General features: G+C 35.2%; 1 protein-coding gene across 2 annotated transcripts in view; it reads left to right on the forward strand.

Moving 5' to 3' along the window:
- The window catches only part of LOC122522599 (protein rhomboid), a 116718-nt gene extending 101706 nt beyond the window's left edge, over positions 1-15012 (forward strand). For both annotated transcript variants that reach the window (XM_043643804.1, XM_043643803.1), the window contains exons 5-6: positions 9994-10149; positions 14686-15012. In XM_043643804.1, the coding sequence (XP_043499739.1) occupies positions 9994-10149; positions 14686-14933 (404 nt within the window). In that variant the 3' untranslated portion in view covers positions 14934-15012. The remainder of the gene's footprint in view (positions 1-9993; positions 10150-14685) is intronic.
- The last annotated feature ends 3363 nt before the right edge of the window (positions 15013-18375 follow it).

Below are 18375 nucleotides of genomic sequence, written 5' to 3' on the forward strand. Positions count from 1 at the left end.
ATTAATTCGTAGGTACGTGTGCGCACACACACAGAACACACGCATGCACGCACGCACGCGATCTTTGTAATTTACGAAACGCGAGTTTCATAAGCATAGTAAATATTGTCTTGGTCTCTGTTTCTCTTCCCCTTCCCCTTCCCTCCTCGCCCCTCTTCCCTTTCTCTTTCTCTCTCTCTCTCTCTAAAAAGGGCGACAGCTTGTCTGGGGCCACCGCGACAAGATTACTTCGTATGCATCGCGGTCGCGACGATGTAATGCGATTGCTGTGACGCAAGTGCAACGACATCTACCCTCGACAAGCCTTCTCTATATCTCTTCCACAATGTTTCCCTCAACCCTCGTCCGCTATTTCACCCCCTATCCTTAGTATATACCACACGTTTCAACCCATCTCCACACCACTTTGAATTTCTTCTTTCTATGGGTACCATTTCCCCCCCTTATCTCTTTCTTCCTCCTACTACTTTCTCTCTTTCTTTTTTTTTGACTCTACACCCCTCTTAAAAATTTCTTATCCAAGATTTATTGGCATGTAACGTATATTCGTCCCCTTCTTTTCATTCGCCAAAAAAAGAATATAGAAAACAAAAAAAAAAAAAGAACGGGACGAACAAGAATGTATTTTGCAATAGAGAATATTTTATTCTTTCCTTTTATCCTTAATAAATGTTTTTTTCTATTTTTTTTTTTTTTTTTTTATTATTTTATTCGCTATTAAAAAGTTAAACGCAATACCCGAAGTCTTCGAATTATGCAACAAAATAGCGATTTTATTTTATTTGCTTTTTACTGATAATTACCCTATCATCTAAGATTATTTATATTAGTCTCCGTTAAGTTTGAATTCTTTACGATCCTCCTTCATTACCTTCATTAACATCATTAAATAAAACGAGATACTCGTAAAGATACTTCTACCATCTTCCTTTAACAATCCATCCCTTCCTTCTAGTAATTAATGATTAGAAATGCGACATATATTTAGCAAATTTATTCAAATCGAAGTAAACGTACTTATCGATCGATGTGAGTACAAATATGTACATCTACCTCTCCTCTACTATATATATACATATATAATCATAATAGAATACGTTCCGTTCTACACTGGAGAGATCATTACAATATAATCCCTAAAATAACGATTATTCCATAAAAACATGATTTTGCAAAATCAACAATACGCCGTTAACTGGATTCGATAGGTCCATAAAACAACAACATCGAAAATGCGGAACGAATCATTGAGAAGGGCTTTTTTTTTTTTATTAAGCGGATGTTGAAAAGGGAGATACAGAGGGAAGAGATAAAGAACGCACAATTCGCATTCGATGAGTCGCGTGTTCGTCGGAGATATTCGCGTATGAACTACTGTATATAGTAGTCAAACTCGTTATCTGTCCTACTACTGCTGCTGGGTTTGTGCATAGGCTAGTCATTTCTACTTCGATAATTCGACTGCGCCAATGGTCGTTTTCTCTCTCTCTCTCTCTTTCTCTTTCAAATGTGAAACGTTTACGAACAACGCGAAAGGATTGGTAACGCTATTCGGTACGAAATGAACGACTGAAATATAAATGGTCATCGCTCGAAAGTATTAATTGCACTTTGATAACGAAACGCGAATACGTTCGGAACACCATTCCTACAACTTTTATGTAATTGTACTTTCGATCTACGGATCGTTTGAGAGAATACGATAGATAGTAGGTATGGTATACGTATTTATAGCTATAGTATTACCTATCCAATTGGATTTGTCAAAAGTTCAAGTCTAAAATATCCAAAAGTGTTTCTATTCGGTTTCAACTTTATTCGAGTGAACATTTTCTTGCTTTGTTTTTTTCCTTTCTCTTTCCTTTTATTTTGTTTCTTTTTTTTACCCCGTTGACGTAGTTTGGATTTTAATTGATGGTAACTGCATAAAACTTTGATTGACTAAATGGAGATACGTGGGTACTTTAAGGTACCACGTTTCAACGTAATGGGTCGATAATGGTGTTGGAAAATGAATGTAGAACGATCGCTAAATAAAGCCGTATTTTCGTGTGGGGAAAACAAAAATTACAAATAAAAATTCAAATTAAAAAAAAAAAGAAAAAAAAAAAAAAAAAGAACAGGAACGAAAGAATCGTAAAACAAACATAACAACGATAGATACATAGATATGTACGTATGTATGCAAAGGTAGTAGGATAAAATCATGGTAAAGGAAACGGGGAGAAGAGAACGCAACAATTTCAATCGCACGCTTCGGGATTCAAACTCGCTTTTGTATTCCATCGGGTGCTCCGACATTTTTCCCTTTCCTCTTGTCTGGTTTAATATTTCCATCGAAAAAATGTCGAGGGCATTTCGAGCACCAAAAGGATATTAAAATCACGTTGAGTTGGTGAGAAAGGAGAAAGAGTGGTGTGTACCGGTGGTGTTGTGGTACTAGTGTGGTGGTGGTGATGGTGGAGTGGTGGCAAGAGGGGGGGGGTGGAGAAAAAGGGAAAATCATTCGAAACCTGCCGGTTGAAACTTTGCGCGTTTTACGTTTGCGCTATCGTTTGCGTTTGCGTTTGCGTTTACGTTAGCGTTAGCGTTCGGCATTTCGTGCGGGAAACAGAGAACGTTGCTACGAATGATCGCTTCTACGATAGGGAAAAAAAAATAAAAGGGAAAAAAAGGTTCAATGAAAATAAAAATAGAAAAAAAAAAAAAAATAGAAGGAAAGAGAGCGCGAAAAGATAAAAGAACTGGATGGCGGTCGATGTCTCTTTTTTTTTTTTTTTCTTTTTTCTATCTCTTTATCTACCTCTCCCTCTATCTCTCACTTTTTCTATCTGTCGCTATATCGACAAGTGAGATAGCGAGATTCGTCAACTGATAAACCAAGAATTGTAAAGGATGTGAAGCAACGACGCGTGAATATGGTCCGCTCGTATCTACGCGCGTATTCTCTACTTTCAAAATAAAACCCGAAAGGAGAGAATAAAATAAAAAAAAGAAGAGAGAGAGAGAGAGAGAGAGAGAAGAAAAAACACAAACGAGATATAAAGGATAAAATAGAGAAACAGAAAAGATATAAAGAAAAAATAACAAAACGTTAGGTGTGGGGCCGGAGTGGGGGGAGTTTGTAGTTCTCTTTTGCCTTTTGCGATAATGCGGGGTAGAACAAAAATTTATATAAATAGAGAAAAAAGAAATCTCCGTAATGAGGAACGTCGATAAAAAAAGAAGTAAAGAAAAAGCATAGGGAGTGAAATAATAAGTCCGAGATCACACAGCACAACGCGTAGACAAAATTGGGGAAAAAGGAAAATGATTTCATGATAATGTTGAAATAATTCCCCAGTTTATTTCGCGATAAAGGAATGAATGAATGAATGAAATGAATGAGATGAAATGAAGGATTGGTGGGTTAAATGTTGGCAAAACGGGGTACAATGTAATAACGATGCACGATATGAACCGAAATCGATTGGAAGTTCGATTCGAGTGGGAATATAATTTTTTATTTCTTTCTTTTTTTTTTTTGTTCGCCGATACCACAGCACAAATCCACTCAACTTTTACCACCTTTCGATAGCTCGAACTGTATTTTTTCGAGGGTGCGTATTCGTATCTCGATTTCGGGAGTTCACATTTATATATGTGTATATATATAATGTGATACGTGTATGTGTGTACATAGTATGTAAAGCTTTCAAAGTACGATCAGAATCGAACTGTCGTTACAAAAAAAAAAAAAAAAAAGAAAAAAGAAAAGAAAAAATAAAATAGGACAAAAACAAAGAGAGAAAAGCGGGGTTATTTTTTTTTTATCCGACCATGCGTAGAGTAGTACGCGTAGCATATTTTTAAACCGACTGCAAGCGTCTGTTTGATAAGGGACGCTGGATTCCCATCGTGGATTACATACATTTATCGAGCGGGAATTAAGCGAGCTTCGTGTCACGAACGAAAGCGAGAGAGATGGGAATCGCGATTTTCCATACCAACTCTCCCCTCCTCAACCCTCTACCAATTACCCTCTACCTTTCTTTCTACACACACATATTCTAATATTTTCTTTTTTTTCCCTTTTATCTCCTATTTTTTTTTTCTTTTTTTTCTTTTTTTTTTTTTTTTTTTTTTTTTTTTTCTTAAAACCCCATCGATTCATACTTTTGTCGATCGGTATTCGTTTCGTTCCAATGCGTGTATGACGACATATATTCTATGTATGAAAGAGGATCCCCAATGATCAAACGTGTTCGTTCCAGGATTATAAGATTTTTTCTTTTAACTGCTCGCGTACGTTGCTTCAAATATATATATATATATATATATTTTTTTTTTTTTTTTTTTTTTTCATAATTTAATCGGTCTACAAAATATACACGATTATGAATATTCAAACAAAATTACATACAAGAGCGTGCTTCATAGAAATTTATGAAGTTTAAAGAGTCACTCCGTGAAAAATTAGCTAAAATTCGTTTCAATTAAAAAAACATCCTTTGCCCTTTCGTATGCATACTCCATACAGTTTTACAAAAAGAAGAAAAAAATATTACGATCCTACAAATATCGTTTAGTAATAGTTACGATCCAAATGTGCATCAAAATTTACTTTTAGTTAGTCAATATCTCGTTAAAGAAGAAAACAAGGGAAAAAAGAATAAGTAATAAATATAATAATGATAATAATAATAATAATAATAATAATAATAATAATAATAATAATAATAATAATAATAATAATAATGACACTGTTTAACGTCGATACTTTGGGAATACGTTATATTATTGTATAATAACTTGAAAATAGCATCTTGTCCGTATACAGGACAGGTAGATAGAAACTGTTTCTTTCGCAATGGTGACACGCAGCCGATTCGCAGAGTCACGAAGGGTCCCCGGAGAGAAGCGTGGAGAAAATACAGGAATAGTAAGCAGCCATTGCTGTTGGTGGTGGACAGTATTCACGATGCATCGTACAACAGTAGCCTCGATCCGTTGGTAACGACGTAACGACGTCGAGACGCGTTCTACCCTTCACCCCCTTACCCCCACCCCCACCCTAACCCCTCTATCTTCACCACCAACCATCTCTCTTTCTCTCACACATATATTCATCTATCTATCTATCCAACTATCTCTCTCAAACATACACACACATACGCACACGCACACACAGAGAAACATATGGTTCGTACACACCGTTTGCAGAAGAACGATGCAGCTTAGAATTTCGCATCGCGTTATGCCCGGACGAACACGTAATGGCGGTCGATGCACGGAAATAGGAAAGAGAGGCCCGACCCTCTTTCTCTCTCGCTCATCTCTTTGTATGTATTTGTGTATGTGTATGTGTTTTGTGTGATACAAGAGCTTCACGCCATACTTCGCTTTACGAATGCATAGTTGTACTTGCACTCACCGCGTTCTAACTGTAGGACGTTCTATTTTCTCACTTGTGCATAGTCTAGGAGACACGAGGTGCATTCTATCCCTCGCCCCCTCCTCCTCCTCCTCCATCACCACCACCACCACCACTACACTCTCACTCGTTTCGCATTTCTTTAGAATTTTTCCTTCCCTCGCGATATCTTTTCCTTGATCGTCTGCACCTCTCTCTCTCTCTCTCACCCTACTTCTCTTATCTCTTTCTTCCTTTTTTTTTTCATTCTTCCCGCGAATACCTAACGGCGCTCTATCTCACGCACACTTTCCTCGCATCGTTCGGTATCCCACTTTTTTCCTTATCGATATTATTTGAGAAACGAATTTCCGCGTTTTTCCCTATCCCCCCCACCCCGTCCTCGCGAAAATCGAATGTAATTCATGTAAAAATATTTCGTGAAATATTCAACTGGAAATGGAGAAAAGAGTGGAGGAGAAGTTTCTCTCGATCATGGTACGCTTAGAAGTCCGCTTTCCGATCATACCCCACCTTCCTTCTTTATGTCGAATAATATCCTGCAAGGATACACGTATATGTATGTATCTTCTATGTATGTATATACTTATCATATACAGATATATATATACATATATTTTTCTTTCCTTCGTTCGTATCTACCATCACCCCCAACTCCAACCATCGTATCACCCCCCCTCCCCCATCCTTTCCCTGCTCCGACGTTCCTCTTACTTCGTTTTCTCATCGTACCTTCTTCTCGCGTGCCTTGTGCTTTTCTTTTTTCTCCCTGTTTTTTTTTTTATTCCTTCTTTTTCTCTTTTTTTATCTCCTCCCACGTACTCCTTTTCTGTACCATAGCAACTCACGCCTTCGCACACTCGAGAAAAGATAAGCTATGCGCGTTCAATTTTCTCATCATATATACCTCAGATAGCAATCTTCATCCCCTATTCCTTATTATTCGGTTTTTTCTTTTTCTTACTTACTTTCTTTCTTTCTTTCTTTATTTATTTATTTCCTTTCTTTCTTTCTTTCTTTCTTTCCGAAAGAGAACAGACAGTATAAATTTTTACGATCGTTAACAGGCATTCTTCCTTATTCTCAAGGGACTACTCTCCGTTAGTCTATGGAATCGTGGTGAGTGGGAACAAAAGGGGAGAAAGAAAAAATCAACAAGATACGAATAGTCAATTTAGCTTTGAAATTTGGAGAGAAGGAGAACGAAAATAAGAGGAATGAAAGAAAAAAAAAAGAAATTCGAAGAAGCCTTTCTCTCTTCTACATTTATTTTTGCGATGATAACCTATAGGAAATAATTCGAATACATACGTATTCGACCGTTTTCCTACTTTCCCTTTGGTTTTTATTTTTTTTTTATTTGTAACCCCCTTTTTCTTTCCTTTCCTCTCTTCTCTCTCTCTCTCTCTCTCTCTTTTTTCTCGTTTTTTTTTCTTTTTTCTTTTTTTACAATCGATTCCGACAGTGGCACACGATCCGCTGCACCTGTTGCTCGCATCGTCGTAGCCCGGATACGTTGTATCCGGAACTACTACCGCGGAAGTCGCTGCCTCGTTAAACTTCGTTTCAAGAGAGAACACAGGGAATGTGTCGCCGTAATAATAATATTTTGTTACTTTCAGTCAGAATTCAATTGAATTCTTTTTTTTTTTTGTTTTTCTTTTTTTTTGTTTTTTTTCTCAAACTGGAAGAATCAAATTTTTCTGAAAAATATAATATATCGACTTTTTGAAGTTACTTCTTTTGGCGCGTTGGGGAAAATGTAATGGGGAGTGATTTTGTTCCGAGCGTCTGGAAAAACGACACCATGAAGTTTGTCGATATTTACGACGCGCGGCAAAGCGATTTTAAGTATACGGCATGAAGTTGTTGTCTTCTCTTCTTCTTCCCCTTTTTTTCTCAAGCGGGTCACCCATCCAAGTACTAATCGTACTCAGCGCTGTTTTACTTAAATGATCGAAGCGGGAACTAATGCTGCAACCGTGCCATGGCTGTTGACGCGTGGAGTAATTCGATATATTTTTCTTATATTAACTGTGGACTGATATCTATATTATGATATTTTATTATTCTTTCTAATATATATAATATATCGATCGATTGAAAATATGTTTCTTTCCTTTTTTTTAAATAATAATAATAATAATAATAAATTTTTGTTTTGTTAAGTTATTTTTTGAAGTTATTTTTGAGTTTATTGAGGTTATGTTCGTTTTGGTACGGCAAAGAAGTATAACTTCTTACGTGCGTACATAAGTACACACACTAGTTTTTTTTTTTCTTTTTCGTTTCATCGATCCCGAATTTTTCCGATATGAATTATTTCGATTTTATTTTGCTCACCTTTCCTTTTTGTTTTTTCTTTCTTGTTTTCCTTTTTCAGATCGTATAGAAATATTTCGTAAAGATTTTTCTAAACCGAGAACATTAGTATTACGTAAACGTGTAGTACACGTTATTCTCGTATTCTTAGGTTGTTCATAAAGAAGAATAGTGTCGTGTAAGAAGTAGTAAACGCGAGAAATGTACATGTAAGAAGAAACGTACATGTAAAAGTCGTACGACTCGTACTCGTACCCGTACCCGGGAGTAGGTCGTTGAAATATTAGTTCGCGTCTTTGCACCCAGACCGAACCAACCCGCCCCGACTACTTTTGCACCGACCCACTTCCCTTTTCTTCTTTTCATCCTTTCTTCCCTTCTTAGAGTTAAAGCCAAAGGCGCACCTAACGAGGATTCAAATGAATTTCATAATTCCAGAAAAAAGAAAGAAAGAAAAAGAGAAAAAAAGAAAAAAAGGTGGAAAGGGATGGAGAGTAAAAAAAAAGGCGGTTGGAGGGGGAAGAAAAGGGGGGGGGTGACGAAAGAAGCAGTTAGTGCCGGGCAATGTCGAGTCATTCGAATTTATTAGATAATTATTTTTCTTTCTTCTTTTTTTTTTTTTTTTTTTTTCTTTTTCGTTAACTTCCCTTCTATCGTTTTATTATATCGAACACGATATTTATTGTATTCGTCTAATAAATATTTACCGACTCGCGCTTAATTATCCATTTCGTTTTCCTTTCTTTTCTTTTCTTCTTATTTTCTTTTGGTTTTTTCTCTTTCACCCCGTACCAACATTAATTAGCTGGATATTTAATTAAATGTTAGCGAAGGTAAGTGGTTAGAAAGAGGGTAATAGATAGTTATATCGTAATTGAAAAGAACATTCGAGTTAACAGGAATCGGTCAATTTCTATGTATAACCTGTTACCCTGTAACATTTAGTCACTCACGATTTAATCGAATCGTGATAGTATGGATGGACGCTTGTGTAATTTAATTTATTTGCCTTCTCGAAACTTGGTCGTCTTAAACCAACATCTCTCGAAAACCAAGTCGATCTTAGTTAAGCAGCTCTCTCTCGGATCGACGAGTTTGTGAAGTAACGTTGAAAGAGAAAGAGAGATAAATATAATATGAGCTATAGTAAGGGAGAAAAAGGAGATAGAAAGAGTATAAGGATACGATAAATATACATTTCTTGGAAGTTAAAATCTACATAAAAAACTATCGGTAAAAGAAATATAAATCATTCGACTTTAATTTCGCATAAAAATATCTAACATAAGAAGGATCGATTATCGCAAAATTGTTGCGAACAAAAGTTATTAAAAGTATAATATCTTTAAAAAAGAGAAAATAGTTGTATCAGATATCCGAGTATTTTATGCATAAACCATTATATAACAACAACAAAAAAAGAAACCCCCCCCTTTATATTATTTCTTTGATATACGTGTACGTAAAATGCTACTGAATGGTCGATTTGTTAATAGTTAGACAAAATTTAGTAGAACTAATGTAAAACTGTAATATCTAATTAAAAGTTTTAATATAGTATATTTCGGGATGTCGGATAACGTAAAAAGGAAATAAAAAGAAGAAGAAGAAGAAAACCCTAGTAGTAAATTCCCTTTACAATCTTCTATATATCATAATACAGTTAAGTACCTAAATAATTATATCAAGAGCCTGAGTTTATTTTGTACGAAGTAAGAAAGAAGAAGAAGAAGAAAAAAGAAAAAAGAAAATATAAAACCATTATTATTTCTTTGATATACGACCGGAGAATGTAAAACGTTACAAAAGGATAACTAAGAATGATCGATTTGCAACTGGTTAAACTTAAAGTTAGAGTATTACATCATAGCCAATGTTAAACTATATAATATCTAATTTAAAGTCTTACAAAGTAAATATAGTTATATCGGGGTGTCGGATTGCAAAAGAAGAAGAAGAATAAGAAGAAGAAGAATAATAAGAAAAGCCAAGCAGTAAATTCCTTTAACAATTTTCTATCAAAAATACAATACAGTAACAGTACTACACTTACCAACGTAACAGTGGGGTTTAAAGTAAGTTTGACGATCGTGGGAGTGGTGAAGAAGAAAGAGGAGGAGGAGGAGGAGGAGGAGGAGATTGGTAGAGGGTAGTTTGAGGTCTCGTGCGAAGAGACCGCGCGTCGACTCGCAAAACAGCGGTGCTTAAACTAAAGGTACTTTTCAACTAAGTTATACCTTGGTCTTGACTGTCTGCAGGTTCCCTGGGTACCTCGGTGTTCGACACTGACGTCTATCTGGTCGGAGCGAGTGGTGGCGTTTATGCTCTTCTAGCCGCTCATCTAGCCAACGTTCTTCTAAACTACAACAATATGGAGTTTGGCATAGTTCGACTTATCGGCATCTTCGTCATCGGTAAGTAAAATAGTAGTAATAGTAGTAGTAGTAGTAATAGTAGTATATCGTAGGATCAAACAAACCAACACACTGAACCACAATCTCTTCTCTTCTATTCTCTTCTCTTCTGTTCTATTCTATTCTCTTCTCTTCTCTTCTCTTCTTTTTTCCTCTCTGCCCCCCCCATCACAACCACCCCCACCCCCTTTTTCTATTCTTTACTTGAGTCCACCAGGACATTCATAACGTTTCACTCTCTTCTTCTTCTTCTTCCTCCTCCTTCTCTTATTTCCCAAAGGAAAACGTTTGCTGCTTTTATGCCGATAGAAACTTTTGACATTCGTAGAAAGTTCAACGTAACTTTTTTTTTTTCAACTACCAAATGATTTACACATTATTGATTTTTGTGTTTTTTTTTTTGTTTTATATATATATTTCGCTATATATAATAAATAATTTTGATTAGATGAGACAAGTGGATGGAGAACTACTTTATTTCTTACTAGTATGCTTTTTTCTTTTTTCTTTTTCTTGTTTTATTTTCTTTATGATTATTTCAACGGTGACATCGCACATTTTATTCTAGCGAATAATTTTCTTCTATGTCTTATAACGTTTCAATTAAAATTCGTATTTATAGAATTTGTTTAATATGGATATCAAAGTAACGGGGGAGGGGGGTCATTTGAACGTTGACGAATGATTATTTCGCGTTAATTAAAATATTTTGTTTACCGAATCCACAATGCTTTTCGGTTTAATATCATTCATCGCGAATAGGATAGAAAAATTCATGTCGCTGTCATGTCGCTGGTTGGTAAATTTATCAGGAAACCTTTAACCACGTTTGGATTTAATTTTTCGAAACAAAAGTTTCATTTCGTCGTATTAATGATAACATAATATACAACTTTGCAAAGGATGAAACATATCGATTATTTCGAAAAATATTTTTTTTTAAAAAATTTTGTTTCTTTTCTTTTTTTTTTCTTTTTTTTTATTTTATTTTTTCATTCGCTCGTTTTTCTCTCGCAACGCGTTCGCCGTGCTTTTCCGACATAGAGATTCCACTAAATCATAGGAAATGTTTCTCGTTAATCAAGCTTTCTTTATTTCTTTTTCTTGTTCCAACTGTCAGCAATTCTTTTCCCGTGATGGATACTATGGTCGAAAGTCTAAAACAACGATGTCGATTGTGTCCTAGACGACGACGACGACTACGAACCCAGCTCTCTACACGGGATGGGTCATAGTTCGCGAACGACGAGCGTGTGTGCATGTGATGGAAAGGAAAAAGTAGAGCAGGAAATTAGTGCCGAATCCGGAAGTTTTAATTAAAAGATAGCTAAAGCTTGCTTACTTTACCCCCTATATTTTTACCTACTGTCTACCTAAAATCATACATTTTCTTCGTTAATCTATATAATGACATTTGTGATATTAATCCAATAATATTCTATATTTATACACGAGTGACATATGAAACGTTATCATTGAATCGTTCAAATAAAAATCATTATTATTCGAAACGTTCTGGTTGTATCATAAATGTGATTTTAACCATAAATATAGATGTAAATGATGCAAATAGATGTAATTAATATCGTCGAGAACAATCTTATTTATTTATAATATCCTATTAAAATATACATATTATATATGACGAAATAGTTAATTCGTTGATGATACGTTTACATTTAATTTATTCAATTTATGATAATTAAACTTTTCGTAAACGTTATTTCTCTCTCTCTCTCTCTCTCTCTCTCTCTCTATACATCTGTCTATCTGCCTGTCTGTCTATCCGAATTGCTTATCACTTACAATTAGTATCGTTAATCCAAAATTAAATGAGAGATAAGTAAAGAAAATAAGGAACCAGAAGTGGAAAGGGAAGCAGAAAAACAGCTTTTGTAGGCATACCCTACTCATCGCGATCGAAAAGTTTTAATTAAAAGATAGACACACACACCGTTTATATAGAAGAGAAGCTTGCGTTTTTCGCAGACATTGAGGATAGACGTTAACTCGACGAAAAGTCTTTTGTTCGTTTAACTTATTTTATTTTATTTTATTTTATCTTTTTCTTTTTTTGTGTTTTTTTTTTTTTCTTTTTTCGTATTTTATTTTTCTTTTTGCTTTGATCGAAACTTCAAATTGGATTTAGTCTGTCGTCCGATAACGAAATCAGCTTGTCGTTCTGAAGGGGGGTTGGGGGACGGGGGGTAAAGAAGAGGAAAAGAACGACGACGACGACAACGACAACGACAACGACAACCGACGCGGAAGTTGTGCAGTACTTAATTGACGTAATCTCGTTGCGATGCAATCGATAACGATATCGATTACTTAATCAAATCCTATTTTTAATTATTCCGAGAGATCGAATATAAGTTTCATATTAAAATTCCCTTTATTTTGTTTTTTATTTTTCTATATCGTGTGTGTGTCCCCCCCTCCCTTCCGTGAAAAAATTCTGCGAATATAAAAGAAAAAGAAAAAAAAATAGTTTATATTTAAACGTCGTAAGATAAATAAACAAAATGGTCGAACTTTATGAGCTTAAAATACATTCGTTCGTGAGAAAAAAAAAAAGCTCTTCGTTTAGAGCTTTTCCCAGCATCAGAGGTTGGGGGAGGGCGTCGTTTTAGTGGCCCGATTTCAATGAAAGAACAAGAGTTCGGATGAGAGAGAAAGAGAAAGAAAAGGGGTTACACAAATGGGTGGAAACAAAAGCGGAAAAAGCGCGGGCCTCGGCACTATTCGGAAGTTTTAATTAAAAGATAGGCGATGACCGTCGCGATCGGTGGCGGTGTGGCAGTTCTCTCCGTTGATGAAAAGCACCAACAATTGGAGAGAGAGAAAGAGAGAAAGAGACAGAAAGAGAAAGAGACAAAGAGCGAGAAAGAGAGAAGAGAGATAAAAAGGAACGAATAACGAAAACGAGAGTGTGTGTATATATTCGGTCAAACACAGTGCAAAAAGCTTTTTGGTTTTCTCGATTACGAGCCAACGACGCGTCAAACACACACACATACGCACACACATATACGATCAAACTTTAGGGACAACATCTTCTTCTATGATACTTCTTTTTCCTCGCACACAAGTGACCTTTTTTAAATTGGCTAGTCCGCTATTACGACTCCGAGTACCTTGGAGCCGCGTAAAAAATGGGAAAATGTCAACGTGTCAACGCGCGATGTGTCGCGTGTGGTTTTCGGTGGTAATAAGAAAAGATAAGATCTGCGTACTTGATCTTATGGATTCAAGAAAAGAGAAAGAAAGAAAGAAAGAGAGAGATAACATGCACATACGTGTGTGCTTTTAAAAGAGAAAGAAAGAAAGAAAGAAAGAAAGCTGTCCGTCGTCCGTAGTTTTCTATTCGCGTCCGTACGTGTAAACGCGTGAGTGTGTTAGTGTACGCGAGATGGAAAAGAGAAAAAAGAGACGACGAGATCGGAGTCTGAACGGTGTCCTCATGCGGGATTCGTTCTTTGTATGCGTGTGTGTGTGTGTGTGTGTATGTGTCGTTACGATGACGACTACCACACGACTATGACTACTACTACTACGATTATAGCAACACGAAGGAGCAAGCTGTTTGCTATTTACACCCCTGAGACCACGACCATCCGGCACCTGTAAAAAAAGAAAGATGCTGAAAAGCTCTTCCCTCGACTACGCTTTGAGAGCTTTCCATGAAATAGCCACCGGCTGTGATACCCTCAGGCAATACACCACCACCTCCTCCTCCTCCTCCCCGCAACCTCCTCCTGCTTCTCTTCCACCTTTCACTTAAAATCCCAGCACCGTCCTTCTTCGCGTATTCCTTTATTTCGTACCTCCTTCAAACTACCACCACCTCTCTTTCTTCTCCTCCTCCTCCTCCTCCTTTTTCTTCTTCTTCTTATTCTTCTTCTTCTTGTCTACGTATTCTATTCGCGTTTCCTTACACTAGTACTTTCTTACATACTTCCACTCTCACGACATTTAATAATTTCTTTCTTACTTTCTACCTATACCTGGAGAAGAAAATTTTTATTTTTTAAATATTATATTTATTAACTAATCGCTCGTGTACGGCTATTAGACCGTGCGAAAATTTGCTAAACGTATATATAATAAACGTTTGAATTTTTTAATTAACAATCCTTGCATCTATATTATCTGTATATTCATTTAACTTTATTAACCTATTTTAATATAATACTTCTTCTTCGCTTTTATTGAGCTTTATTGTTTTTACAACGAGGGAAGGTTGCTAGTCTCACCCTTAATATTTACCTTATATTTTTTAATATAATACAATAATTTAATATTTATTTGAAATATTTTTCAATAAATCATAATTAAAAATACTAGTAAGCTAATTAATGCGTAATTATATTTAAAATTGAATTTTATATACTTACAGTTTTGCAACGTACTGTTGATAAATTTAAAGTTAAAAAAAGAAAAAGATAGATAATTATAACACAATCGATGAAATAATATGTCGAGTGATATTAAACCATAGAGAAAATAATGTTTCTTTTTTTTTTTCTTTTTCAGCTAGCGCCGACGTAGGTTTTGCCATCTACGACAGGTACGCTGCGGAACAAATCTACGCTGGTTTACCGGTCTCCTACGTCGCCCATTTAACTGGTGCCTTGGCAGGACTGACCATCGGTCTTCTGGTATTGAAAAATTTCGAACAAAGATTGCACGAGCAATTGTTATGGTGGGTGGCACTTGGTGTTTACGCGGCCTGCACAATCTTCGCGGTCATGTACAATCTAATGCATCCGAATTATCCATGACGTGAGGTCAGCTTCGCTTACGGTCAACCGAGAAACACGTAACGCGAAGCTGATATTATAAATCCTTGGAAGAGAAAACGAAAAAAGAGAAGGAAGAAGGATATAATAATAATAATAAAGAAGAGGAGAAGAAGGAGGAGGAGGAGGAGAAGAAGGAGAAGAAAAAGTAAAAGAAGGAGAAGAAGAAAGAGAAAGAGAAAAAGAAAAAGGAGGAAGAAAAATATAAGAAAAACCCATGCGCGTCGGACGAATAAAGATGAAAATAATATCCTCGAAGAAATAATATTAAAGGGAAAGCAGAGCAAGTGTTTCCACGTCTCCGGGATGACGATCTTGATACATGCTAACGTCCGTACCGTTGTCAACGAGAATCATCGAATAACGAGAAAAAGATGATGATTAAAAAAAAAAAAAAAAAAAAAAAGTAATGAAAAACGACAGATTTGGAAGAGGGAGGGAGGGAGGGGGAGGGGGAGCTTGCGTTTCCGTTTGCGTCGATGCGATTTCAATCTCTTCGTATTTTTCCTGCGTTAACCAAAGAATAGAGTATATTAATATCAATACACAGGGAAAATATTTTTGCAGAACGACAAAAAGGAAGAAGAAGAAGAAAAAGATTGATTAAGACGATGACGATGATATAATGCTGATGATAATGATGACGACATATTTTCGTTACCAAGCAACAACAACAACAACAACGACAACAAAAATGCGCGAAAACCAAAGAACCATAGTCTCAAATATCCTCACCCCCACCCTCCTACCACCACCATTACCAGCATCATTATCACCACCCTTACGCAGGAAAATTCGTCGAAAAGTTTGTTTATCCTCTGCATCGATTACGATATCCTCGTTTTATTTTTCTCTCTCGTCTTCGTTTAACGAAAGAAGAAGAAGAAGAAGAAGAAGATGATAATAATAATAATAATAGGAAAAACAGAAACGTCGTCATTTTTTTCTTACGGCTCTTGTATATTCGAATAAAGAAGAAGAAGAAGAAGAAGAAGAAGAAGTTGGGTATAGTATCGATCGTCGATCCTCGATGACGTTTCGATCGTTCACGCGTGTTTGTTCGCGCGTGCGCACGCAATCGTTCATTGTATACCAATGTAAATAGTCTTGTAAATAGTAAAAAACACAAAAAAAACAAGAAAAAATTTTGAAAGAGAGAAAGAAGATAGATAACGAGAATAAGAACAACAACGTAAGTAAAGTAAGTTTAAAAAAAAAAATAACGTCGTACCGTGTAAAATGAGAAAAATTTCATGAGAATTAAGAATGCGTGAGCGAATGTGAGAGAAAGATATTATTTAGCGCGTTAGTAGTAATGATAATAATAATAATAATTGAGAGCGTGGGAAAGAAGAAAAAAGGGAAAAAAAACAAAACGAAACGAAACGAAACGAAACTTAAAAACACGCAAAACCAAAAAATTGTTTGGAAAATTTGCGATGCGAATTTAATTGATGATGGATACCGAACGAAATATTTACGACGAGATATTATTTTAATTTCCTTCGCTTAAATATTCCTCATTTTCTTTTTTCTCTTTCTTACTTACTTTTTTTCTTTCTTTCTTTCTTTCTTTCTTTTTTTTCCTCCTTCTACGATCTCACCCCATCGTTCCTCATTTTTTAAATATTTGTTTTTTAAGAACGACGAGGAAAGGATACGAAAGAAAATGACAATCGCGTTGTTATTAAATATTTTTCCTCTTGATAATACATACTGCCACCATTTTCTTCATATTTTTTTTATATATTTTTCTTTCTTTCATTCTTTCATTCGTTTGTTCGTTCCTTCGTCTCGATAAAAAGAATTCCTCGCACGTAACTTCATGAAACACGTTACCAATTCATCTTATTGTATTATAATAATAATATTAATAATAATAATATTAATAATAATAACAATAATAATAATAATAATAATAATAATAATCGTATTCACGCGTAAGTATTCTTGTTTGTCGTAATTAATTAATTAGTCCCATTTTCATATAATTTATAGAATATATGCGAAAAAACAAATACGAATTGTTGAATAATTTTCAAAGACTTATGTACTATAACAGTAATTTCGGTTGGCATTTATACTTCCGTTGTTTGTATCCCTCGAGATCTTCTTACCTCTTACCACCATCAATCTTCCTCTTCTTCCCAACTATCTCTCCTCTCTCTCTTTCTTTTTTTCTCTCTTTCTCTCTCACTATACGCAAAATCACAGTTCGATATTATTAAAAAAAAAAAAGAAAAAACAATTCTCTTCTTTCGGTGATGATTTGAATATCACGACTTTTATTTACGTATTATTTAATTTATATCTATATATATATATATTATGTTTATAAACGTGTACATTGTCTTCATAGTTTATAAGTATTTACGTTTATCAGGGTACAACTAGATTCAATGTTTTATTTGCTTATTTATAAATCCGACAAAGTTACTTTCTTTTTAAGAGATTATCACCAAAATGGCGCATAATATTAATGGCCACGTGTGGTAAAGAATTTCATCGTTAGAATAACGATCAATTAAATATCGTTCTAATTTAACTAGTTTCTACGATACACTCATCGCGTTGTTAAAAATATTTGTTTGTTTGTTTGTTTGTTTGTTCCTGTCTCACCGAACAAAACAAAGTTTTCTCTCTCTCTCTCTCTCTCTCTTTTTCTTTCTCTCAGTGTCTACCTTTAATTTCATTCTTAATGTATATTACACCGAAACTTTACTTATTTATTTAAAACCAAAATAGTGGTATTTTCTTATTTAACTAATAAAGTCTCAGAAGGATCGAACAAAAGTAAAGAGAGAGAAAGAGAGAAAAAGACACGTAAGAAAGAAAGGAAGGAAGGAAGGAAGGAATGAATGAATGAAATGAAATGAAATGAAATGAAAATAAGAGAAAGAAAGAAAGAAAGATAGCAGCGAGATCAAAAACGAGAGTGATGAACGATGCTAGTCAATTAGTACCCACGAGAAAGCTACGTTGGGTTGTAGCTTAAGGTACACACTGCTATATAACTCGCAGAAAACGTCGTGAAAAACGGTGGGAGAGAGAGAAATGGAATGAAAAAGCGACTCGACTGTGAAAGGGTTGTGTAAGAAGAGAATAAAAGGAAAAGATAAAAAAAAAAGAAAGAAAAGAAAAACAAAAAAAAAGAAAGAGAGAGAGAGAGATATGTATAGAGAAAGACAAAAAAAAATGGTCGGTGACGAAGGTATCCACTTTAAATAACTACAATGTTCTATGTTACAATGCAAAGAGAAAAGAATGAAAGAGAGAGACAGAAAGAGAGAGAGAGAGAGAGTGAGATAGCATTAGAACACTAGGATACTGAAAATTGCAGAGACGATGATACCATTGTCGTGTTCTCCTGTATGTTTCTACTGAGATACACCTATCCGATACTCGAATAATTAAATTCGCATGA

This window comes from Polistes fuscatus, unplaced genomic scaffold (genome assembly GCF_010416935.1).
Source record: "Polistes fuscatus isolate 324 unplaced genomic scaffold, CU_Pfus_HIC Scaffold5, whole genome shotgun sequence".
NCBI lineage: Eukaryota > Metazoa > Arthropoda > Insecta > Hymenoptera > Vespidae > Polistes > Polistes fuscatus.